We start from the raw sequence: 27,408 nt of genomic DNA on the forward strand, positions 1-27,408 counted from the left end.
GCTGGAGGGGCCCCGGACTGACAACATCCTGCCACCACCCACTTTAGTACTAGTTCGTGGCACGAATCGGTGCTAAAGGTTCGCCACGAACCGGTACTAATGAGAGCGGCCAGCTAGCCGTTGGAACCGGCACTAATGCACACATTAGTGCCAGCTCAAAACCAAACCGGCACTAATGTGCTTCACATTTGACCCTTTTTCTACTAGTATGCGCTAGAGGTTAATTTCAGAGGAGATGCACACATGACTCGTTGTGGCTACCAATTTTGATTAATTGAGCCATGCAGGCCATGATTTTCAGAGCGAGAAAAGCAGGCTCTAGGGTTTGCAGGGGAGGGGATGGAGAAGTGGAGGATAGGGGAGGAATCACCTCAGGAATAACCGACAGCGGAGGACGTTGACGCTCTGGCGGCGGCGGGGTGGATGCGCTGCTGCTCCTCGGCGAGGTGGACGCACTGCTGCTTCTCCTTGTCGGTGGGTGTCGACAGCGTTGCTGCTCCTCGTGCAGCGGACGAAGCTGCAGCTCCTGGAAGGGTGGTGCGCAGTGGGCCAGGTAGGGGCAGCGGCGCAGTGGGTTGGGGCGGCGCAGTGGGTCTGGGCGGCGGCGCAGTGGGTCGGGGCGGCGGCGCAGGTCGGGGGCAGCGCAGGTCGATCGAGGGTTGAGAGGTTGAGATTGGGGATCGATCGAGGATTGGGGATTTTAGTGGGGGGAGGGTTAGCAATGGCGCACCTCCTAGGGGTGCGCTATAAGTACCCTGATAGTAATGGCGCACCTTCCCTGGTGCGCCATTACTAACTTTTTATTATTATTATTTTTAGTTGCATCTAATATTTTTTTAGAAAAAGACGATCAAATTTGGAAACATTTATGAATGTGAAAAAATATCATCAAATTTGTTATTTGAAAATATTTATGAATATGAAAAAATATCATCAAATTTGTTATTTGAAAATATCATCAATTTTGTTATTTGAAAATATTTGAAAAAATATCATAAAAATTGGTATACCAATGGCGCACCTCCTAGGGGTGCGCCATAAGTACCCTGATAGCAATGGCACACCTTCCCTGGTGCGCCATTACTAACTTTTTTTAGTTGCATCTAATAATTTTTTATAAAATGACGATCAAATTTGAAAACATTTATGAATGTGAAAAAATATCATCAAATTTGTTATTTGAAAATATTTATGAATATGAAAAAATATCATCAAATTTGTTATTTGAAAATATTATCAAATTGGTTATTTGAAAATATATGAAAAAATATCATAAAAATTGGTATACCAATGGCGCACCTCCTCGGGGTGCGCCATAAGTACCCTGATAGCAATGGCGCACCTTCTCCTGGTGCGCCATTACTCACTTTTTATTATTTTTAGTTACATCTAATATTTTTAGAAAATGACGATCAAATTTGAAAACATTTATGAATCTGAAAAATATCATCAAATTTGTTATTTGAAAATATTTATGAATATGAAAAAATATCATCAAATTTGTTATTTGAAAATATCATCAATTTTTTTGGATCTTTAGTTGCATTCATTTGTGAATTGGTAAAACATTTATGAATATGAAAAAATATCATCAAATTTGAAAAAATAATCATGAATTCAAAAAGTGCCCATAAAATTTAAAAATATTCATGAGCTCAAAAAATATTAACAAATTCAATACTTTTTCTGATTTAGAAATTCAATACCAGAATAAACATAAATAAATATTCATGAGGACTAGAACAGAAGAAATATCATTTCAATATGTCGAAATACAATCGAGAAATGAAGACTACAATTTAAATACAATCAATCTTAGATAGCTATCTTTTCACAATCTTCTTGCCCTTCTTTTCGCAAATGGAGTTCTTCTGTTGAACGGACGTCCTTTAGGTAGGGTGTTCATGCTTCTTCTTGTGGTGTATGGTACTTCATCGTCGTCGTCATGTTCCATCTTCGGGTCGCCGTACTTGTCAAAGTCTTGCTCATTGGCGACTCCATCCATTCCGATGATCTTCCTTTTGCCTCTCCTAACGACAACACGACTGGGCTTTGACGGTCGGTAATGAAGAAGCATTGGTCCACTTGGGAAGCCAGTACCCATGGCTTATTTTTCGCGGTGACGTTTGCGCCCGCGGTCTTGGATTTGGCTTCGGGTATAACCATGGTGGTGAAATACCGGTCTTCTTTTAGGACGCTCTTGGCCCATCTGACACGGAACATTGGGACCTTCTTTCCAGCGTAGCTCAGCTCCCAGATCTCCTTGATCCTTTCGTAGTATGTGTCCTTGTCGTTACCGGTGTACGGATTCCATCGTTACCCCGGAGTTCTGATAACCATCGCTCTTCATGTCCTTGTCCTCGGTGTAGAATGTGTAACCGTTGATATCGTACGCCTCATAGGTCATCAGGTTGTGCTCGGCGCCCTGTGACAAGGCGAATATGAGTTTTTCTTCCGCAGAAGAATCCTCATGTGAAGGGTACGACATAAGCTTCTCCTTGAACCAACGCCTGAAACATGAGTTGTGCTCTTTGATTATATCTCCGTCCGTCCTCTGTTGGCCTTGGTCATTGTACGTCTTCTCAATAAAGGTTTTGTGCTCTACCACCCAAGGATCAACCACGTCTATGTGTTGTAGCGCGACTAGGTTTGCTCTTTCAAAGTCGGCGAGTCGACCCTCGAAGTCGACATGCATTTCGCGGCGACCATCGCGGTGACCCCATCCAGCGAGCCTGTCGAGGTGCCTGTTGACGGGCAGACCAACGGGGTTCTCGATGCCTAGATAATTCGTGCAGTAGGAGATGCACTCTTCGGTCAGAAAGCCCCTGGCTATGCTTCCCTCTGGACGTGACATGTTGCGAACGTATCCTTTGATGACACCATTCATCCTTTTGAACGGCATCATGCTGTGCAGGAACGTCGGCCCGAGTTGGATGATATCCTTCACGATGTGAACCAGCAGATGCACCATAACATCGAAGAATGCGGGCGGGAAGTACATCTCAAGTTCGCATAGTATCACCACGATCTCTTCCTGTAGCCTTCTGAGTTGCCTCCCACCAACCGACTTCCGAGAGATGACGTCGAAAAAGTTGCATAGGCCAAATAGCGTTTCACGGACGTGCGCATCCATGATCCCACGGATTGCAACTGGAAGTATCTGCGTCATCAGCACGTGACAGTCGTGAGACTTCATCCCACTGAACTTTTGCTTCGCTGAGTCTAGGTATCTTCTTATCTTCCCCACATAACCGTAAGGAAGTTTTACTCCTACGAGGCAGGTGAAAAACTGCTCGATCTCCTCCTGACTTAGAGTGAAGCACGCGGGAGGGTAGTCATTTCCGATCTTCTTGGCATTTTTGCCTTTGTGACGACTTTCCGTGTCCTGCTTCGCCTCATCATCATCATCATTAGCGTGAAGCTCCTCCCTGATGCCCATTGATTTCAAGTCTGCCCTTGCTTTTGGCCCATCTTTGGTCCTCTCTGGCATGTTGAGCAGGGTACCAAGCAGACTCCCGCACACGTTCTTCGTGATATGCATGACATCAAGGCTGTGAGGCACACGGAGGATCTTCCAGTACGGTAAGTCTCAGAAAACAGACCTCATTTTCCATACCTTTAGCAGCGGCTCTGGCGCCTTTCGCTTCTTTCCCGGCTCTGGCGCCTTTTGCTTCTTTCCCGGTAGTGGGCAATCTTTCCAATTTTTCAACAGCTCGTCTATTTCCTCGCCGCTCCTCGTACGCTGGCGTCTTCGGGGTTCGGTTTCACTATCAAACAGATCCTTGCATTTTCTCCATGAGTCATCATCGTGAAGCCACCTTCGATGTCCCATGAACACGGTTTTCGAAGACCCGGGATCTCTATCTAGCTGGCAATACGTTGTGTCATCCATGCACCTGACGCATCCAGAAAATCCGTGCACTACCTGCCCCGCAACATATCCATAACCGAGATAGTCGTGCACCGTCGTGAGCAGTGCGGCTCTCATCGGGAAATATTCTTTCTCTGCGGCGTCCCACGTATTGGCTGGCGTTTTCCACAGCGTGTCTAGCTCCTCTTTCAGCAGCCCCAGATACAGATTGATGTCGTTCCCTGGTTGTTTCGGCCCTTCAATTAACATATTCATGTGAATGTACTTCCTCTTCATGCACAACCAGGGGGAAGGTTGGACATCCACACAAACACAGGCCAGGTGCTATGTGTGCTTCTCTGGCTGCCAAATGGATTGAATCCATCGATGCTCGCGCCCAGCATGATGTTCCTTGGATCATCCCCAAATTCTGGGTGTTCGAAGTTCAACGCTTGCCACTAGCGCGCATCCTTAGAGTGACTCAGCATCTTGTCTTTTTTATTTATCTCTGAATTATTTCCGTCATCTTCTCGCTTCTGCTCCTCCCTATCCGCGTGCCAATGCAGGAGCTTTGCTACCTTAGGGTCTGCGAAATACCGCTGCAGACAAGGAGTGATCGTAAAGTACCACACCACTTTTCAAGGAGCTTTCTTCCTCTTCTTGTATCGAGTGACGCCGCACACTAGACATATGGTAGACTCCGCGTGCTCGTCCCGATAAATGATGCAATTGTTCATGCACACATGGTATTTCACATGTGGTAAATCTAGAGGACACACGATTTTCTTCGCCTCCTTGAAACTGGTAGGGCACTTGTTCCCCTTGGGAAGACGTTCATGCCAGAATTCTCCTCGAAGCATGCGTCAGTCATTTTATGTTTTACCTTCATCTCCAGAGCCACGAGCGTTACTTTCAGGCGGGTATCCTCGGGCCTATATCCTTCATACAATGCAGTAACCGCGTCTATCTCCAGTTGATCCAGCTTGGCTTTCTCTCGGGCGGCAGCTCTTGCATTATCCGTCTGCTTGAGAAGCAGCTCTTGAATATGAAGGTCCTGCACCCATCCCATCGATGGTCCATCGTCGTCTGATCCGGCGTCTTCATCTTCATGATCATGCCCTTCGTCTGCTCTGGCATCTTCCTCATCATCATGTCCGGCATCCTCTACATGATGACTGTGTACTGCATCTACTTCGTGATCATGTCCTGGAGATTCTTCGTCTTCTCGCCCGCCCTCGCCGCGGTTTTCTTGATGCCCTTCCTCATTTCTTGCCCGGCCCCCATGGACGACTTCATAGTCAAGTTCATCACCTTGCCACCGATAGCCATCCATGAAACCACGCAAGAGCAGGTGGTCCTGCACCTATACGGAATCCGGGTCAATAAGGCTCTTCAGCTTGCATCTTCGACACGGACATCTTATCTCCGTCTCGCTCTTTTGAAGCATCTCGGCCTTCGCGGAGCTCAAAAACCTATTCACGATACCTTCGGTCATCGTGCGGACCATGGTCGCCTACGGGGTAGAGCAAAATGATATTTTAGAACCAAAAAAATTTGGCATGATTGAAAGCACAAGTGCTCCCTGAGTGGTTTTGGTAATTAATGTCAACATATCTCTTGTTGGACTAACACTTTTACCTAGTATGTTTTAGATAAGTTCAACAATGGAGTGGCATTGACTAGAGGATGTGGAACCCCTTCAAGATGCTAAGGACAAAGGATTGGCTCAAGCTTCAAGATCAAGACTCTACATTTTCTATTTTAGTGATCCAAGATCACATTGAGTCTATAGGAAAAGCCAACACTATCAAGAGGGGATGATGTGTTGCTTAATGGCTTGCTTGCTCAAAGTGCTTAGTGATATGCTCCAAAACCCTCAACTACCTTCCCACATCCACATATGACCTAAACCAAAAGTCAAACTCGGCCCCACCGATTCTTTCTATCCGGCGCCACCGAGTTTCAAATGTCATAGCCACTGCCACAAACCCTAGGCAAATCGATCTCACCGATAGGGATCTCGGTCTCACCGAGCTGGGATTGTAATCTCTCTGTTTCCCTTCGTAACGTTTCGGTCTTACCGAGATGAGCGATCCGTCCCACCGAGTTTACCTGACCAACTCTCTGGTCAGCTTATTACCAAAATCGGTCCCACCGAGTTTGTGTAATCGGTCACACCGAGATTACGTTATGCCCTAACCATAACCATATCGGTCCTACCGAGTTGCATCTATGTCCCACCGAAAATCCTAACGGTCACTTGGTTTGCTGAATCGGTCCGACCGAGTTTAACCATTTGGTCCCATCGAGTTTGGCAAATTGTGTGTAACGGTTAGATTTTGTGTGGAGACTATATATACCCCTCCACCCACTCTTCATTCGTGGAGAGAGCCATCAGAACATACCTACACTTCCAATACACATTTTCTGAGAGAGAACCACCTACACTTGTGTTGAGGTCAAGATATTCCATTCCAACCATATGAATCTTGATCTCTAGCCTTTCCCAAGTTGCTTTCCACTCAAATCTTCTTTCCACCAAATCCAAATCCTGTGAGAGAGAGTTGAGTGTTGGGGAGACTATCATTTGAAGCACAAGAGCAAGGAGTTCATCATCAACACACCATTTGTTACTTCTTGGAGAGTGGTGTCTCCTAGATTGGCTAGATGTCACTTGGGAGCCTCCAACAAGATTGTGGAGTTGAACCGAGGAGTTTGTAAGGGCAAGGAGATCGCCTAGTTCATGAAGATATACCGCTAGTGAGGCAAGTCCTTCGTGGGTGACGGCCGTGATGGAATAGACAAGGTTTCTTCTTCATGGACCCTTCATGGGTGGAGCCCTCCGTGGACTCGCGCAACTGTTACCCTCTGTGGGTTGAAGTCTCCATCAACGTGGATGTACGATAGCACCACCTATCGGAACCACGACAAAAACATCCGTGTCTCCAATTGCGTTTGAATACCCCAAACCCTCCTCTTTACATTCTTGCAAGTTGCATGCTTTACTTTCCGCTGCTCATATACTCATTGCATGCTTGCTTGATATGTATTGTGTTTGTTAAACTTGTGCTTAAACTCCACTTAAACTTAAGAATATTAAAAACTGCAACTTTTGGCACTTAGTGTCTAATCACCCCCCCCCTCTAGACACCTCTTCTCGATCCTTTCAATTGGCATCAGAGCATTGGTCTCCATTGCCTTGGTTTAAACACCATTGGAGGAAGATGGATGTGTCTACTTTGGGGAGTCTTAGACATAGAGTGCCTATTCTTGATGGAGAGTATTTTCATGAGTGGAAAAATGAAATGCTTGAGATTTTCAGTGAATATCATTTGAACAAGTACATTACTAGCCCTTGTGCACCTCATGTTGATCCTTTGCACCCTACCCTGGATGAAGATATTGACATGATTCGCAATCTTAGAACTGTTGAGCTCATCTTTAGAGGCTTGCCTAGAAACTTGATTAGATGTTTGCCTACTCTCAAGTGTGCCTACACGATATGGAGATTTCTTGAGGAACGATTTCCAGATTATTCCTTGAAAAATTTAGACGAAATTCTCCATAAGTCTATTGCCTTGAGTAAGATGAACTCTAGTGATCCTAGCTTTGGTGATTGTCTATTTGAGCTTACCAATCTCATGCGTGCTAAAGGAGATGTTGGAATCATTAGCGATATCATATCCGAAGCTATTAGAATTCATAAAGGTAACCATTGTGATGATCATTTATCTAATGAATTACCCTCTCTAGGAATTTATCAATCACAAGATGATGTTGAACATGGATACTATGATGAAGATGATGATAGTGACTATGATCTTGATGATGCAATGAGGCATTTTGGTCTTATGGCAAATCTTCGCGGCTACATGGCTGGAGGAAAGGAATGGGTCCTTGATAGTGGATGTACTGATCATATGACCGGAGATAAAGATATGTTCCGTGAGCTTGCTGAAAACGACGGCCCTCGAAAATATGTCACTTTTGGTGATAATTCAAAGGGTAAGGTGGTTGGCCTTGGTAAGGTGGCCATCTCACATGATAGCTCCATACAAAATGTCATGCTCGTTGAATCCCTTGGATACAATTTACTTTCAGTTTCTAGACTTGCGGATTTCGGTTTCAATGTCTTATTCACTGAAGTAGATTGCCAAGTATTTCATAGAGACAATCATAAAATGGTCTTTACCGGTATACGTAGAGGAGATCTTTACATTTTTGATTTCACTAAAAAGGCTCAACCTAGAACTTGCTTAATTACCAAATCTTCTAAAGGCTGGTTGTGGCATAGAAGACTAGGTCATGTTGGTATGCGAAATCTTGATAAGCTTATTAAAGGTGATCATATCCTTGGAATAAAAGATGTCATATTTGACAAGGATAGACTTTGTAGTGCTTGTCAAGCAGGGAAACAAGTTGGAGGAAGTCACCGCGCGAAGAACATCATGACCACAAGAAGACCACTCAAGCTACTTCACATGGATCTCTTTGGTCCAAATGCCTACAAGAGTCTCGGTGGTAACTCATTTGGTCTAGTCATAGTTGATGATTTTTCAAGATTTACGTGGGTGTTCTTTCTTGATGACAAATCGCATGTCCAAAAGATCTTCAAAAACTTCGCTAGGAAGGCCCAAAATCAGTTTGACGTGAAGATCAAGAAGGTTCGGAGCGACAACGGAACGGAGTTCCAGAACGCAAATGTGGACACCTTTCTTGACGAAGAAGGGATTTCACACGAGTTCTCGGCTATGTACACGCCTTAACAAAATGGAGTTGTTGAGAGTAAGAACCGGACTCTTATCGAGATGGCAAGAATGATGCTTGATGAGTACAAAACGCCAAAGCACTTTTGGGCGGAAGTGGTTGAGATAGCTTGTCATGCAACAAATCGCTTGTATCTTCACAAGCTACTCGGCAAGACGGCATACGAGCTCCTCACCGGTAACAAACTCCAAGTTGGATACTTTCGAGTATTCGGCTCAAAGTGCTACATTCTTGATAAGCATCGTCGTTCTAAATTTGCTCCTAAATCTCATGAAGGTTTCCTACTTGGTTATGGCTCAAACTCTCACACTTACCGTGTCTACAACAATTTCACCCGAAAGGTTGAAGAGACGGTAGATGTGAAGTTTGATGAATCTAACGGCTCGCAAGTAGAGCAATTGCCAATTGATGTAGGAGACAAAGACCCTTCGGAAGCAATTCAAGACTTGTCCATTGGCAAGATTCTTCCAACGGAAGTGAAGGAGAGTACCTCGTCCGTCCAAGTGGAAGCTTCTACCTCACGACAAGGTGAACCAAGAGTTGATACGGAAGCATCCACAAGTGGGACACGCCAAGATGAAGAAAACGAGGAAGCGCACCAAGATGAACATCAACAACCTCCTTCTCCACCACGACAAGAGAACGACAACGTCAACAATGAAGAAGGCCAAGAAGAAGAATAAGATGAAGAGGATGTTCCACCCTGACCCAAGCAAAAGCTTTCACGAGTTCGAGCAAGAATTGCCAAAGATCATCCCATCGAGCAAATCTACAATGATATCCAAACCGGGAGAATCACTCGCTCTAAAACTCGTTTAGCTAACTTTTATGAACATTACTCATTCATCTCTAGCATTGAACCTATGAAGGTTGAAGAAGCATTGGAGGATCCGGACTGGATAAACGCTATGCATGAAGAGCTACACAACTTTGAGAGAAATCAAGTGTGGACATTGGTCGAGAAGCCCGACAACAACCACAACATCATTGGTACCAAATGGGTGTTTCGCAACAAGCAAGATGAAGATGGACAAGTGGTTCGCAACAAAGCACGTCTCGTCACCCAAGGCTACACACAAGTTGAAGGTATGGACTATGGTGAGACATATGCTCCCGTTGCTAGACTTGAGTCCATTCGCATCTTACTTGCTTATGCTAATCACCATGATATCACCTTGTACCAAATGGACATTAAAAGTGCTTTTCTAAATGGCAAAATTGAGGGGGAAGTTTATGTTAAGCAACCTCCCGGCTTCGTCAATCCTAAGAAACCTAATCATGTTTACAAACTTCACAAAGCCCTTTATGGCCTTAAACAAGCTCCTAGAGCATGGTATAAATGCTCGACCAAGTTCCTTATTGAAAAAGGCTTTGAAATTGGTAAAATTGATTCTACTCTTTTTACTAAAAGGGTTAATGGAGAACTATTTGTGTGCCAAATTTATGTTGATGATATCATATTTGGTTCAACTAACCCTCATTTTAGTGAGAAGTTTGGAAAGCTAATGTCGGAGAAGTTTGAGATGTCTATGATGAGTGAACTCAAATTCTTTCTCGGTTTGCAAATCAAGCAAACTAAGGAAGGTACCTTTGTCTCTCAAATGAAGTACACCAAGGACTTATTCAAGAAGTTCAATATGCAAGAATGCAAAGGTATGACTACACCCATGCCTACTAGTGGACATCTTGATTTGACCAAAGATGGTGAACCAATTGATCAAAAGGTTTATCGCTCTATGATTGGTTCATTGTTATATCTATGTGCCTCTCGTCCCGATATTATGCTAAGTGTGTGCATGTGTGCACGGTATCAAGCTGCTCCTAAAGAGTGTCATCTTAAGGCTGTGAAAAGGATAGTGAGATACCTAATCCATACACCAAATTTTGGCATTTGGTATCCTAAGAGGTCCTCTTTTGATCTTGTTGGCTACTCCGATTCGGACTATGCCGGAGACAAGGTTGATAGAAAATCCACTTCGGGTACTTGTCAATTCCTTGGTAGATCTCTTGTGTCTTGGTCTTCCAAGAAACAAAACTCGGTATCCTTATCCACCGCCGAAGCGGAATACATTGTCGCTGGTTCATGTTGCGCTCAATTACTTTGGATGACCCAAACTCTTAAAGATTATGGGATATATGTGAAACATGTTCCATTGCTATGTGACAATGAAAGTGCTATTAAGATTGCTCACAATCCCGTGCAACATTCTCGAACCAAGCATATTGAAGTTCGTCATCATTTCATTCGAGATCATGTTGCAAAAGGGGACATTAACCTTAAGCATGTTCGCACCGATAAGCAATTGGCGGATATATTTACTAAACCACTTGATGAGAAAGTGTTTTGCAGGTTGAGAGGTGAATTGAACATCATTGATGCTTCAAACTTGGAGTAGGAACTCCATTTGATACATGCGGGGCATGAGCCTATGACTAATCCTCGATATTTCTCTTATAATGCTATTCATATGTCTTGGATATATTTGTACCTTGCATGTTATCTAACCCGTGTAGGTACTTGGTTGAATCTAAATCTATGAGATTGCAACTCACTCACATCTTGAGCAATCTCTACATCACCAAGTCTCTACACAATGGTGGTTGAAGACAAGGAAGCACGAAACCATTCAAACATATCCTTTGGCAAATTCTATGTTGAGTCTCATGATTGTCATTTTGGATACACAAGTGCTCTTCCTTGCAAAGCTAACCCATGTAGGTAGATGAACTCAAACTCCAAGTGGTGCTCCCAACTCTTGATGAACTACATCAATCTTGAGCAACCCACACAAGTTCAACTACATGTGCAAGACCAACACCACCACCCAAGGCATGTTATTCCATCTTAGAGAAGCTTTACTCCAAGTCATGACTCAAAGCAACTCGACAAGATGTGAATACATCAAGATGCTTAAATGAAAAATGGTAACCCCATTTTGAGCTTAAACGATGAGTATGACCTATGATCAAGTGCTCTCACTTGACTCCTACGTCAACATACTCTAACATAGGTGACTTTGTCACCGACCATTTCTAGATGAAGTTCTCTAGTGTTTCTCCGTGCTTTTGCATTTGCACATTTGTTTCCCCTTTCAAAAAAACTTCATCTAGAACTTTTAGTTTCTTTTCTTTCATTTTTGTTCTGCATTTCCTGCATCCAATTCATTGCAAATCTTTCAGTAAATTCCTTGCATATCCTTGTGAGATCTTACTTGTCTAGTGAGCTGAGGTGACAAGTGGTTTCACTCTAATGAACTCGGTCACACCGGTTTGTTCTCTTCGGCCCAACCGAAATCTTTCGGTGCAACCGAAGCACACAACTCAGAGTCACCGATTCCATCACAGGAAAACCAACTTGCCACTTATTCCTGATTTCTGTTTGCTCCAGCTCCACTCAATGATTCTTGTCCTCTACCAGCATCATATTAGACATGTTGCTTTGCTCTGTGACTCAAGGACCAACCCATTTGTATCACATGTCCAGAAGAGCCATTCTTGGAAATTGATGTCAAAGGGGGAGAGAGAGAGATCACATCAAAGCTTAATCCTTCCTATAGGGGGAGAAAGAGAGAATACGCAGGTGGAGAGAGTTTCTCAACTAGGAGAAAGTAAAATCATCAAAGACCCCAGATGCTTGGTGTTCAAGAGGAGAGATGTCACATGTCTCTAAGAGGGGGAAGACATGTTTGGTTGCTTGCTTTAGCTCAAGCTCTGTTGTTTCCTTTTTTGTTGCTCTGATTTTCTGTTCCCTATATTCTCCCAATATCCCATGCAGATTCAGAGGGAGCAGACATCTAAGGGAAGGAAATCTCTGATTTTTTTGCATATCTTTACCTTTGGGGACATGTCTATATCCAATGTGGTACTTAGTACTCACTCTACGTGTCATCCCAGTCTTGGTTCTCTTGTGGTTTCTCTTGCTTGCTCTGGTTAGTAGGTGTATCTGTGTTATTTAACCTTGTTTGCGCAGGTTCATCCCATCCTAAGCCAACTCAAGACCACAAGGTAAGTATATGCATCATAGTCATGTGAATGAGAAGTTCTTGCTGATGTACATACTGTTTGCAAGAAGGACTCATGAGCATGAAGGTACATTTCTCACATTCACATCATTTGCTCTGATGCATATAGCCAAGATACATGTAACACATTGCTTACTCTGTCATGTTTACGCATTCACATGCTCCTATATTCAATATTCACATGATTGCATACATGTAGGGGGAGCCTATGCATGTTACATGTCTTTCCAAAGCTTTACTTGCTATTCTCTATATCTTTATCTAAAGCTTTGATGTATGTTGTCATCAATTACCAAAAAGGGGGAGATTGAAAGCACAAGTGCTCCCTGGGTGGTTTTGGTAATTAATGTCAACATATCTCTTGTTGGACTAACACTTTTACCTAGTATGTTTTAGATAAGTTCAACAATGGAGTGGCATTGACTAGAGGATGTGGAACCCCTTCAAGATGCTAAGGACAAAGGATTGGCTCAAGCTTCAAGATCAAGACTCTACATTTTCTATTTTAGTGATCCAAGATCACATTGAGTCTATAGGAAAAGCCAACACTATCAAGAGGGGATGATGTGTTGCTTAATGGCTTGCTTGCTCAAAGTGCTTAGTGATATGCTCCAAAACCCTCAACTACCTTCCCACATCCACATATGACCTAAACCAAAAGTCAAACTCGGCCCCATCGATTCTTTCTATCCGGCGCCACCGAGTTTCAAATGTCATAGCCACTGCCACAAACCCTAGGCAAATCGGTCTCACCGATAGGGATCTTGGTCTCACCGAGATGGGATTGTAATCTCTCTGTTTCCCTTCGTAACATTTCGGTCTTACCAAGATGAGCGATCGGTCCCACCGAGATTGCAATGTAAACTCTCTGTTTCCCTTTTGTAACATTTGGGTCTCACCGAGATGAGCGAATCGGTCCCACCGAGTTTACCTGACCAACTCTCTGGTTAGCTTATTACCAAAATCGGTCCCACCGAGTTTGTGTAATCGGTCACACCGAGATTACGTTATTCCCTAACCCTAACCATATCAGTCCTACCGAGTTGCATCTCAGTCCCATCGAAAATCCTAACGGTCACTTGGTTTGCTGAATCGGTCCGACCGAGTTTAACCATTTGGTCCCATCGAGTTTGGCAAATTGTGTGTAACGGTTAAATTTTGTGTGGAGGCTATATATACCCCTCCACCCACTCTTCATTCGTGGAGAGAGCCATCAGAACATACCTACACTTCCAATACACATTTTCTGAGAGAGAACCACCTACACTTGTGTTGAGGTCAAGATATTCCATTCCAACCATATGAATCTTGATCTCTAGCCTTTCCCAAGTTGCTTTCCACTCAAATCTTCTTTCCACCAAATCCAAATCCTGTGAAAGAGAGTTGAGTGTTGGGGAGACTATCATTTGAAGCACAAGAGCAAGGAGTTCATCATCAACACACCATTTGTTACTTCTTGGAGAGTGGTGTCTCCTAGATTGGCTAGGTGTCACTTGGGAGCCTCCAACAAGATTGTGGAGTTGAACCAAGGAGTTTGTAAGGGCAAGGAGATCGCCTACTTCGTGAAAGATCTACCGCTAGTAAGGCAAGTCCTTCGTGGGCGACGGCCGTGATGGAATAGACAAGGTTGCTTCTTCATGGACCCTTCGTGGGTGGAGCCCTCCATGGACTCGCGCAACCGTTACCCTCCGTGGGTTGAAGTCTCCATCAACGTGGATGTACGATAGCACCACCTATCGGAACCACGACAAAAACATCCATGTCTCCAATTGCGTTTGAATACTCCAAACCCTCCTCTTTACATTCTTGCAAGTTGCATGCTTTACTTTCCGCTGCTCATATACTCATTGCATGCTTGCTTGATATGTATTGTGTTTGTTAAACTTTTGCTTAAACTCCACTTAAACTTAAGAATATTAAAAACTGTAACTTTTGGCACTTAGTGTCTAATCACCCCCCCCCCCCTCTAGACACCTCTTCTCGATCCTTTCAATGACTTTTCCTAAAAATAGGACCAAAAAGAATGCACAGTGCCAAATTCTCGCCGAAACGGAAATGAATCAACATTCCGGCAAAATATTGGCAACTATCGCAATTCAAATACCGGTACCTGCAAACACAAACATATGCAACACCACAAACATATGCAACACCACAAACATACGTGGATCTAGGCCATAAAAGTGCATGTGCACGTTGTTGGAGGGAGAAAAAAGTAGATCTACAACATAAAGAAAGCTTTCCCCTTACTTACCTATCAAAAAAGGAAATTTAACCACTTAATTTGGGTGAATCTATGGTGCAAATGAGGTGAGAAGGAGGAGGCAGACGAGACAAGCTTGGAGGAGGAGCTGGAGAGAATGAAGTGGGGAAAGTGAGTGTGGTAGGTGGCTACTGATACGTCTCCATCGTATCTACTTTTCCAAACACTTTTGCCCTTGTTTTGGACTCTAACTTGTATGATTTGAACGGAACTAACCCAGTCTGACGTTGTTTTCAACAGAATTGCCATGATGTTGTTTTATGTGCAGAAAACAAATATTCTTGGAATGACCTGAAACTCCACGGAACATCTTAGAAAAAATAAAAAAAATCCTCGCCAAAGATGAAGACCAGGGCCCACACCCTTCTCACAAGGGTGGGGGTCGACCCCCCTAGGGCGCGCACCCTACGTCGTGGGCCCCTGGAAACCCTCCGACGCCAACTCCAACTCTATATATTTGCTTTCGGAGAGAAAAAAATCAGGGAGAATAAATCATCACGTTTTACGATAAGGAGCTGCCGCCAAGCCCTAAAACCTCTCGGGGGGCTGATCTGGAGTCCGTTCGGGGCTCCGGAGAGGGGGATTCGTCGTCGTCGTCATCATCAACCATCCTCCATCACCAATTTCATGATGCTCACCACCGTGCGTGAGTAATTCCATCATAGGCTTGCTGGACGGTGATGGGTTGGATGAGATTTATCATGTAATCGAGTTAGTTTTGTTAGGGTTTGATCCCTAGTATCCATTATGTTCTAAGATTGATGTTGCTATGACTTTGCTATGCTTAATGCTTGTCACTAGGGCCCGAGTGCCATGATTTCAGATCTGAACCTATTATGTTTTCATGAATATATGTGAGTTCTTGATTCGATCTTGCAAGTCTATAGTCACCTACTATGTGTTATGATCCGGCAACCCCGAAGTGACAATAATCGGGACCACTCCCGGTGATGACCATAGTTTGAGGAGTTCATGTATTCACTATGTGCTAATGCTTTATTTCGGTTCTCTATTAAAAGGAGGCCTTAATATCCCTTAGTTTCCAATAGGACCCCGCTTCCATGGGAGGGTAAGACAAAAGATGTCATGCAAGTTCTTTTCCATAAGCACGTATGACTATATATACGGAATACATGCCTACATTACATTGATGAATTGGAGCTAGTTCTGTGTCACTCTATGTTATGACTGTTACATGATGAACCGCATCCGGCATAATTATCCATCACTGATGCGGTTCCTACGAGTTTTCCATATACTGGTTTACGCTTATTTACTTTCCCGCTGCTACTGTTACAATCACTACAAAATACCAAAAACATTACTTTTGCTGTCTTTACTTTTGTTGCTGCTACCACCACTATCATATTACTTTGCTACTAAACACTTTGCTGCAGATACTAAGTTTCCAGGTGTGGTTGAATTGACAACTCAGCTGCTAATACTTGAGAATATTCTTTGGCTCCCCTTGTGTCGAATCAATAAATTTGGGTTGAATACTCTACCCTCGAAAGCTGTTGCGATCCCCTATACTTGTGGGTTATCAAGACTAATTTCGGGCGCAGTGCCGGGGAGCATAGCTCTATTCCTTGAGTCACTTGGGATTTATATCTGTTGGACACTATGAAGAACTTGAGAGATCCAAAAACCAAGATCTATCCCTCAACTGCGAGGGGAGGTAAGGAACTGCCATCTAGCTCTACACTTGATTCACTTTCTGTTATGAGTAAGTTTGCGACACCTACACCTGCTTCTGCTATTCGTTCTGATATGTCGCATGTTATTGATGATGCCACTTCTTCTATGCATGATACTTATGATGAAACTGCTTCTATGCCTGATACTACTGTGCCCCTTGGTGAATTTCTTGATGAACAAATTGCTAGGGCTAGAGAAAAAGAAATTATTGAATCTGAATACGATGATGATAGTGATGATGAAAATATGCCTGTTATTCCTGAGGGCTATCTTTTTGATATGGAATCTTTTGTCGCTATTTTAGCTTGCAGAGATAGATATGAGCTTAAGAGGTTATTAATTAAATGGAACAAATAATCACTTAGATATAAAATGAAACCTGACCCTGCTTTTGCTACTTCACCTATATGTGTTCCTGATAAGGATTATGAATTCTCTGTTGATCCTGATATAATTACTTTGGTTGAATCTGATCCGTTTTATGGCTATGAATCTGAAACTGTTGTGGCACATCTTACTAAGTTAAATGATATAGCTGCCCTATTCACTAATGATGAGAGATCGCGTTACTTTTATATACTCAAAATATTTCCGTTCTCATTAAAGGGTGATGCTAAGATATGGTTTAATTCTCTTGATCCTGGTTGTGTGCGTAGTCCCCAGGATATGATTTATTACTTCTCTCCTAAATATTTCCCTGCTCATAAGAAACAAGCTACTTTGAGGGAAATATACAACTTCGTGCAAATTAAAGAAGAGAGTCTCCCACAAGCTTGGGGGATCCTTCTCAAGCTACTTGATATCTTTTATAATGGACTAACCGATGCTTCCAGAGATTACCTGGATAGTTGTGCTGGTTCTCTTTTCAGGGAAAGAACACCGGATGAAGCTGAAATTCTATTGAATAATATGTTGACAAATGAAAATAATTGGGAACCTCCTGAGCCAGCTCCTGAGCCGGCTCCTGAGCCAACTCCTGCTCCAATTACTGAACCTATTCCTAAACCAACTCCGAAGAAGAGAGGTATTCTATTTCTTAGTCCCAAAGATATGCAAGAGGCAAAGAAATCTATGAAAGAAAAAGGTATTAAAGATGAAGATGTTAAGAATTTACCTCCTATTGAAGAAATACATGGTCTTAATATACCGCCTGTTGAAGAAACATATGATCTCAATTCTTTATTTACTGAAGAACCTCCTGATCCCGATATCCCTACACAGGTAGTAAAGGTAAATTCTCTCTATAGATATGATAAAGCTGAAATTCCTCCTACTAAAATTGCTAGTCAGTGCTTGGATGAGTTTGATAACTTTATGTTTAAGCAAGAAGACTTCAATGCTTATTTTGGTAGACAATTAAAAGAAAATGCTTATATGATTAGCCGCTTGGGTGATTATATGGCTAATATTAAAGGTGAACTTAAACTTGTTAGCAAACATGCTTCTATGGTTACCACTCAAGTAGAACAAGTACTTAAGGCTCAAAAAGAAGTGCTTGATGAAATGAATAGTAAGAAAAATGATTATGCTGTTAGAGTGGCTACTAGAACTGGTAGAATGACTCAGGAACCTTTGTATCCTGAAGGCCACCCTAAGAGAATCGAGCAAGATTCTCAAAGAAATAATATTGATGTTCCTAGCTCTTCTAGAAAGAAGAAGAAGAAAAATGATAGAACTGTGCAAACTTCTAGTGAACCAATTGCTGAACCACCTGATAATCCAAATGATGTCTCTATGTCTGATGCTGAAACACAATCTGGTAATGAACATGAACCTAATGAAAATATTAATAATGATGTTCATGATGATGCTCAACCTAGTAATGATAATGATGTAGAAATTGAACCTGCTGTTGATCTTGATAACCCACAATCAAAGAATCAACGTTATGATAAAAGAGACTTTGTTGCCAGGAAACATGGTAAAGAAAGGGAACCTTGGGTTGAGAACCCATTCCTTTTCCTCCGAAACCATCCAGGAAAAAGGATGATGAGGATTTTGAGCGCTTTGCTGAAATGATTAGGCCTATCTTTTTGCGTATGCGATTAACTGATGTGCTCAAAACAAATCCTTATGCTAAATATATGAAGGATATCATTACTAATAAAAGAAATATACCGGAAGATGAAATTTCCACCATGCTTGCTAATTATACTTTTAAGGGTGGAATATCAAAGAAACTTGGAGACCCCGGAGTACCTACTATACCTTGCTCCATTAAAAGAAATTATATTAAAACTGCATTATGTGATCTTGGAGCCGGTGTTAGTGTTATGCCTCTCTCTTTATATCGTAGGCTTGACTTGAATAAGTTGACACCTACTGAAATATCTTTCCAAATGTCTGATAAATCAACTGCTATACCTGTCGGTATTTGTGAGGATGTGCCTGTTGTGGTTGCTAACGTTACTATTTTAACGGACTTTGTTATACTTGATATTCCCGAGGATGATAGTATGTCTATTATTCTTGGAAGACCTTTTCTTAATACTATAGGGGCTGTTATTGATTGCAACAAAGGCAATGCCACTTTTCATGTCAATGGTAATGAGCATACGGTACACTTTCCGAGGAAACAACCTCAAGTTCATAGTATCAACTCTATTGGAAAAATTCCATCGATTATATTTGGAGGTTTTGAATTTCCTCTTCTTACTGTCAAGAAGAAATATGATAGTCTTATTATTGGGGATGTGTATATCCCCGTTGAGGTAACTTAGTGTTATTCAAAATTTCTCCGGTTTCATGATTATCGGAATGAGTTTGTTAACAAGACTTGATCAACCTTGTTAGTGGATTCTTTTTGATGAGCATGAGATGGATGAAACTAGAAGCACAAACTTCTGTACCCCACTTTTACTTTCTGTTATTTATATTAAATAAAGTAAAAATAGTATTTTCTGTCTGTTTCCTGACTTATCCGTGCAATATAAAAATATCCCAAAAATAAAAGTCCTTAGAATTACATGCCAATTTAATATGATTTTTTCGGGAATATTTGAGGATTTACTATGCAAAAATTACCGCGGGAGGAGCTGCCACCTGGCCACGAGGGTAGTGGGTGCCCCCCCTAGGGCGCGCCCCCCTGCCTCGTGGGCCCACGGTGGCCCTCCTCCACTTATCCCAGCACCCATCTTCTTCCTCTGTCTCACACAAACCCGAAAAACCAACTCAAGCACGAGTTCCAGCCACTTTTGCTGTGATTTTCGATCTCCTTGCTCAAAGCACCTCTCGCAAAACTGCTTGGGGAGATTGTTCCTTGGTATGTGACTCCTCCATTGGTCCAATTAGTTTTTGTTCTAGTGCTTTATTCTTTGCAAATTTGTGCTGCATAGGTGACCATGTTCTTGAGCTTGCATGTCAAATTTATATGGTTCCAAGTAGTTCTGATGCTTGATATAGGCTCTAGGCACTTGTAGGAGTAGTTACTATCAATATTATTGAAGTTGGTTACTTTTATTTTGAAGTTACTAAAAATTTCAGAATTTTTCAGAGAAAAACAATATTCTTAGGAAGATGTTCCAAGGTGGTTCCTCTAAGAAGCAAGGACCCAGGATTGCTATGCGCGACGCGGACGAGGATCCACCAAGAGACGCTCTAGTACGGCCTTGCGAATGGCCGTCGGAAAATTTTATGGACCGTGCGGGAATTAAAGAAGAATTCAAAGCATATTTGCGCAATGCCGGTCTTGAGGATTTTGAGGCTAACAAATTCCCCCAGTATCATGATCTCACAAGTTCATTTGTGAGGAGGTTTGAGTATTCATCTTCGCGTAATTCTCCTTCAGTCATGTTTGATCTCTATGACAAATCTTATACCATGGACTTAGAGGATTTCACTTCTGCTTGCAAACTTCCATCATGGGGTAGTGTTAGGGATCCCCCTAAATCTGAATTTAGAAACTTTCTTGCTAGTATAACTGTGGGGGAATCTAGAGATATAACACAGGCTACCATAGGGAGCATTCACTTTCCTGCTATACATTACTTTGCTCTCTTCATCGGTAGATGCATAAATGCTAAGGATGAAGCATGTCACATGTGTGTCCCTGATGTTAGCATTCTTAGGAGTGTTGTGTTAGGAGACCAATCTTATCATATGGGAGCCATTATAGCTCGTAGGTTGCATCATAATAGACATAATGGAGATTTCTTTGGAGGAATTTTTGCAACCCGCTTAGCTCACTTTCTTGAGATAGACATTCGTGAGGGTGATACGGAGTTGCCTCCTGCATATTTAGATTATAACTCTATGGATTCGCACCAGTTTGTCGAGAGGCCTAAATCACCTCTCTTATATCGTTTAATTTTTGATAAACGACGTGTTTTCCGTATTACTCTCCCTACTCCTGCCTTCCTTGATTCACAGACAAAAGGAAGATTTGTTATTACCAGAGAGGAGGCAGAAGAGTACGAGAGGAGAACGGAGGAAGCCCGTCTCCACGCTGCAGCTTAGTAGACGATAACCGCTGCACACCAGTATGATCCCAATTATTCTTCCTCATCACAGTACGACCCCAACAACTATTATTATGGATATCCGCTAGGCCAGCCGTGGCCATAGACCAACTTAGGCCAAAAGCCTAAGCTTGGGGGAGTACGTATTTCTCACCGACATTACATTTATATTCACACACACTCATTTCTAGATGTAGGTGCTCATACTTTTTCACTGTAATATCCATGCTAGTTTATTTTCTTTTTCCTGTTTTCTTCTTGTGTGTTTGTTAAACCTTAAGAAAAACCAAAAAAAATAGTAGTAGTTTATTTTTCTGCTGTAGTAGTAATAATTAAAAATAAAACCCAAAAATATTTCCCGTTCTTCTTTTGCTTGTTGGGAATTTTCCTGTGTAAATAGTTTTATTTCTTTTCTTTTCTTTGGGGTCAGTAGGAGAAGACCATAATTAAATTGTTGAAGTGGCTCTTATATGCATTATTGTTGATTTAACCAAGAGCCCATATTGCCTTGTCTTCTCCTGTTTATTGAATGCTCGCAGATTCCAGCTTAGTCCAATGCACGTGCACTCTTATTATTATTCACACTGTTCGGTCGTGCAAGTGAAAGGCAATTATGATGATATATGATGGGCTGACTGAGATGAGAAAAGCTGGTATGAACTCGACCTCTTTTGTTTTTGTAAATATGATGAGTCCCTCGTTCTTGATTCAGCTTATTATGAATAAACATGTTTGCAATGACAATTAGAGATCATAGTTGCTTGTGCCATGCTTGATTAGTTATGAGTTATAATGATTTACCTCGTGTGCCAACATGCTATTGAGATGGTTATGATGTGGTATGATGGGGTGGTATCCTCCTTTGAATGATTTAAGTGACTTGACTTGGCACATGTTCACGCATGTAGCTGAAACAAATCAACATAGCCTTCACGATATTTATGTTCATGGTGGATTATATCCTACTCATGCTTGCATCCAATGTTTATTAATTTTAATGCATGTACATGGCTGTTGTCGCTCTCTAGTTGGTCGCTTCCCAGTCTTTTGCTAGCCTTCACTTGTACTAAGTGGGAATACTGCTTGTGCATCCAATCCCTTAAACTCCAAAGTTATTCCAGATGAGTCCACCATACCTTCCTATATGCGGTATCTACCTGCCGTTCCAAGTAAATTTGTATGTGCCAAACTCTAAACCTTCAAATAAAAATTATGTTTTGTATTCTCGAATAGCTCATGTATCAACCAAGGATGTCCTTATCTTCCGTGTTAGGCGGGTTATTCTCAAGAGGAGTGGACTCCGCTCCTCACTCACGAGAAAATGGATGGTCACCGGGATGCCCAGTCCCATGCTTTATGCAAACTAAATCAAAATTAATTGCAAACAAAACTCCCCCTAGGACCTGATGTATGTTGGAGGCACTCGTTGTTTCGAGCAAGCCATGGATTGATGCCTGTTGGTGGAGGGGGAGTATAAACTTTACCATTCTGTTTGGGAACCGCCTAAAATGTGTTTAGCATGGAAGATATCGCCATCTCTTAGTTGTTACGTTGACAATGAAAGTATACCGCTCAAAATACAATCTATCTCTATTTCAAAACCGAGCTCTGGCACCTCTACAAATCCCTGCTTCCCTCTGCGAAGGGCCTATCCATTTACTTTCATGTTGAGTCATCACCCTCTTATTAAAAAGCACTAGCTGGAGAGCACAGCCGTCATTTGCATTCATCACTGTTAATTTATATTGGGTATGACTATGATTGGATCTCTTTTACCATGAATTACAATGTCTAGTCAGTCCTTGATCTTTAAAGGTGCTCTGCATTTATGTTTTGCGGTCTCAGAAAGGGCTAGCGTGATACCATCTTGTTATATCATATTATGATTGTTTTGAGAAAGTGTTGTCATCCGAGATTTATTATTATGGCTTGCTAGTTGATTATGCTATTGATGTGAGTAATTGTGAGACCTGAGAATTATTGCAAATGTGGTTAGTTATGATCTATGCTGAAAACTTGAATGCTGGCTTGACATAGTTACAACAAGAGCAAACAGAGTTTGTAAAAGTTTTTCTTTCTTTCTTTCAGTTTGTCAACTGAATTGCTTGAGGACAAGCAAGGGTTTAAGCTTGGGGGAGTTGATACGTCTCCGTCGTATCTACTTTTCCAAATACTTTTGCCCTTGTTTTGGACTCTAACTTGTATGATTTGAATGGAACTAACCCGGACTGACGTTGTTTTCAGCAGAATTGCCATGATGTTGTTTTATGTGCAGAAAACAAATATTTTCGGAATGACCTGAAACTCCACGGAACATCTTAGAAAAAATAATAAAAAAATCCTCGCCAAAGATGAAGACCAGGGGCCCCACACCCTTCTCACGATGAAGACCAGGGGCCCCACCTACCTCGTGGGCCCCCTGGAAACCCTCCGACGCCAACTCCAACTCTATATATTTTCTTTCGGAGATAAAAAATCAGAGATAAGAAATCATCGCATTTTACGATACGGAGCCGCCGCCAAGCCCTAAAACCTCTCGGGAGGGCTGGTCTGGAGTCTGTTCGGGGCTCCGGAGAGGGGGATTCGTCGCTGTCGTCATCATCAACCATCCTCCATCACCAATTTCATGATGCTCACCATCGTGCGTGAGTAATTCCATCGTAGGCTTGCTGGACGGTGATGGGTTGGATGAGATTTATCATGTAATCGAGTTAGTTTTGTTAGGGTTTGATCCCTAGTATCCATTATGTTCTGAGATTGATGTTGCTATGACTTTGCTATGCTTAATGCTTTTCACTAGGGCCCGAGTGCCATGATTTCAGATCTGAACCTATTATGTTTTCATGAATATATGTGAGTTCTTGATCCGATCTTGCAAGTCTATAGTCACCTACTATGTGTTATGACCCGGCAACCCCGAAGTGACAATAATCGGGACCACTCCCGGTGATGACCATAGTTTGAGGAGTTCATGTATTCACTATGTGCTAATGCTTTGTTCCGGTTCTCTATTAAAAGGATGCTTAATATCCCTTAGTTTCCAATAGGAGCCCACTGCCACGGGAGGGTAGGACAAAAGATGTCATGCAAGTTCTTTTCCATAAGCACGTATGACTATATACAGAATACATGCCTACATTACATTGATGATTTGGAGCTAGTTCTGTGTCACCCTATGTTATGACTGTTACATGATGAACCGCATCCGGCATAATTATCCATCACTGATCCGGTGCCTACGATTTTTCCATTTACTGGTTTATGCTTATTTACTTTCCCGCTGCTACTGTTACAATGACTACAAAATACCAAAAACATTACTTTTGCTGTCTTTACTTTTGTTGCTGCTACCACCACTATCATATTACTTTGCTACTAAACACTTTGCTGCAGATACTAAGTTTCCAGGTGTGGTTGAATTGACAACTCAGCTGCTAATACTTGAGAATATTCTTTGGCTCCCCTTATGTCGAATCAATAAATTTGGGTTGATACTCTACCCTCAAAAGCTGTTGCGATCCCCTATACTTGTGGGTTGACGAAGTCCATGTGCGAAACGTCGAGCCTTAGCTTCACCGTCCTGGGCATAGACAGAAGCATAACGAGCAAGTCTAGAAAATTCTATTTCATACTCAGCGACTGACTTCTGATCCTGCTTTAATTGTAGAAATGCTAACTCCATTTTCCTTTGAACACTTTCCGGAAAATATTTCCTATAAAACTCTTCTTTAAATGACTTCCATGTGAACACATTATCCTCAAGATACTTCTTTTTATGCACGGACCACCAATCAAATGCCCCACCTTGCAACATAAATGTGGCTAACGTGACTTTCTCTTCATCAGGACAGTGCATGGCATCGGAATTTTTCTCTATTTCTGTTAGCCAATCCTCAGCTTCCAACCGGTTTGCACTACCAAGAAAAGAAGGTGGCTTAAGGCCCTGTTTGGATACTCTAACACATTTAGAGTTGGAGTTATTTTCTAACCCACTCTAACCTAAATAAGCACCTCTCCACCGGGATAGTTGGGTTAGATGGAACTAACCCACTCTGACCCTCCCTGTTTGGATACTTTTGGGTTATTTGAGCCTCCAACTAACCCAAATTACCTCTAACCCCATGATCCAAACAGGGCCTAAGTCGTTGAAACTCGCGTAGTCCACCCTGTTTTTCTCCATCAGATAATTCCTTCCCTTTAGCTGATTGCTGCACCAGATGTTCCAGAATTTCAGTTTGCCTCATTTGAGTTTGTTCCTGTTGACGTAAGATGCTTAGGAGCAACTCATTTGGAAGTGATTGCTCGGTTACAGCTGCTAGCGCATCTCTGCTACCACCGGTTTGTGATGCAGAAAAATCTCCATTATTACCAGCCATCTACGCATTAAAAAAACAAAACTAATCTTCTATATCTAAATAGGAGCCCCCCACTACCTGATTTTCCTGGCTTCTCGCGCAGCCACGTCACCCCTATTATTTTTAGCCATTGGATCAACTGCGAACGCAATTAATTGTCCGTGCGCTAACTCTCGATACGTTCCAGCGCCTGGGCTGTATGTAGCCACCTGTTGAGTGCATGTGGGCTGCCCAAGCTAGGTACGTGGGCTTTTGCCCGAGTTAATATTTCGCACGTGGGCTGTATGGCCCATGGGTGTCAATTGGCACACTGGGTCGCTCATCTTCTTCGCGTGACTCCGATCGCCGCTGCTATCTCTTCCGCTGCCGCGACCGAATCTCTCCCGAAGCATTCATCGCCCCTCATTATCTTGCCCTCCGTTACAGGAAGGAAAGCTAGATTAAACTGCGTGGCCACCGCCTTCGCATCTACAAACCTGTCTATGCTAGCATCCTCCCACACCATCGCTGGTCTGCCTCTGTTCCAATGCATCTCTGGGTGCGGGTAGGGGTAGGATGCGGTTCCGTTGCCGACACCCACATCTTTGAGGGACACGCCGTTGCTCTGCTCCGGACCGCCTCCCGCACGCCCGCCTGTCTGCCTCGCCTCCCTCCAATGTGTCTCTGATCGTGGGAACACAGAACGGGCCAGTGGCCGCCGTAGGCGGGAGGAGAGGTGGGGATTTCTACTCAATCGCCAAACATGACTTCCAGAAGGACTTCACCTTTGGGGCTAACACATCAGCTTATCAAGTGAGCATTTCCGCACTTAAATTTGAATACCATACTTTTGTGTAGTCGGTCATTCCACTTCTACCTTTCCAGTCACTTCTCAGTTCATACTCTGCAGTCTGCAACATCTGTTCATCCGCTACACACGGGTCCGACACTCCCAAGGCCAGGCGATCAGCTCGATGTGCTTCCACATGGACTTCATGGAGATTCTATTTCACTTGGACATAAGGTAGCAGATATCATTTTAGACAATACATGAGATTTTGATTTAATTTTCCCATTTGTCTCACACAAGTGTTTGATTGCTAATAGATGTCTCTCAATTTCTCATGCCTTCTCAACAATGAAGATGCTCTTTCACTTGGACATAAGGCAACATATATCATTTTAGATTATGCAGTGTAATTGTGATTCACTTTTTTCTTTTGTCTTCCACAAGTGTTTGATTGCTAATATATGTCTCTGAATTTCTCATGCCTTTTCAGCAATATTATTGATGTCTAATGCCATCATTCGTACCAAGGGGTTGGAAAAATTGCAAGCAGGTTGTGTTATATATGTATCAGTAATGCCTCTTTTATTGCACCTCGATAGAATTTGTTATCGTGGTAGTCTAAATTTTGTTCCACCCCAATTAAACTTTCACTTACCATCTTTGTTCCAGGTTATGATACGGTCATTCTGCTACACACGGTCCAGCCAAGTTTGTTTTTTCCCTTTTGATTATTTCGTGAAAATGAAGCATCACGCAATAAAATGTCTTCTTGCATAATCAAGATTGGTTCGTTGATATTCCAGTATCTCTTCTGTTTATTCTATTTATTCAGCATCTAGATCCATCCCATTCATTGAGTTCTTTTGGATAACCCAATAAACCTGCATCTCTTGATTTATCAGCAGGCTGCATGCCACGACAATCCAACAATTTTTACCTTATCTAGCAAGTGGAGGTAAGCACTCGATCATGCATCAACGTTAATTCCTTCCCCTTCCCTTAGTGTTGTTCACTAGGACGGTCTATCTACCTGCCACTTTTGATTTCTCTGAAACCTTCTGATCACTAGCAATCCTATACATCATAGAGGTAGGCATTGTTGTTTCCTGCTTCATTTTAATTCTTCTGCTAGGATTAAATCTATCACTGTATGATGAGATAATCCAGCCTATGTTTCTATATTATGATCTGGTTGTGCTAAAAATAACATGATTGTTTGTTTATGCT

General features: G+C 42.5%; 1 protein-coding gene across 1 annotated transcript in view; it reads right to left on the reverse strand.

The window, feature by feature from the left end:
* Positions 1-25,433, reverse strand: part of LOC147987118 (uncharacterized) — a 125,222-nt gene extending 99,789 nt beyond the window's left edge. Inside the window, exons 1-3 of the mRNA XM_087542285.1 lie at positions 25,176-25,433; positions 24,586-25,000; positions 4,626-4,635 (exon numbers count right to left, since the gene is read on the reverse strand). Of these exons, the coding sequence (XP_087398411.1) occupies positions 4,626-4,635; positions 24,586-25,000; positions 25,176-25,433 (683 nt within the window). The remainder of the gene's footprint in view (positions 1-4,625; positions 4,636-24,585; positions 25,001-25,175) is intronic.
* Positions 25,434-27,408: the final 1,975 nt, after the last annotated feature.

This window comes from Triticum urartu, chromosome 2A, assembly GCF_056163025.1.
Source record: "Triticum urartu cultivar PI428250 chromosome 2A, HENAU_Tu73, whole genome shotgun sequence".
Taxonomy (NCBI): Eukaryota; Viridiplantae; Streptophyta; class Magnoliopsida; order Poales; family Poaceae; genus Triticum; species Triticum urartu.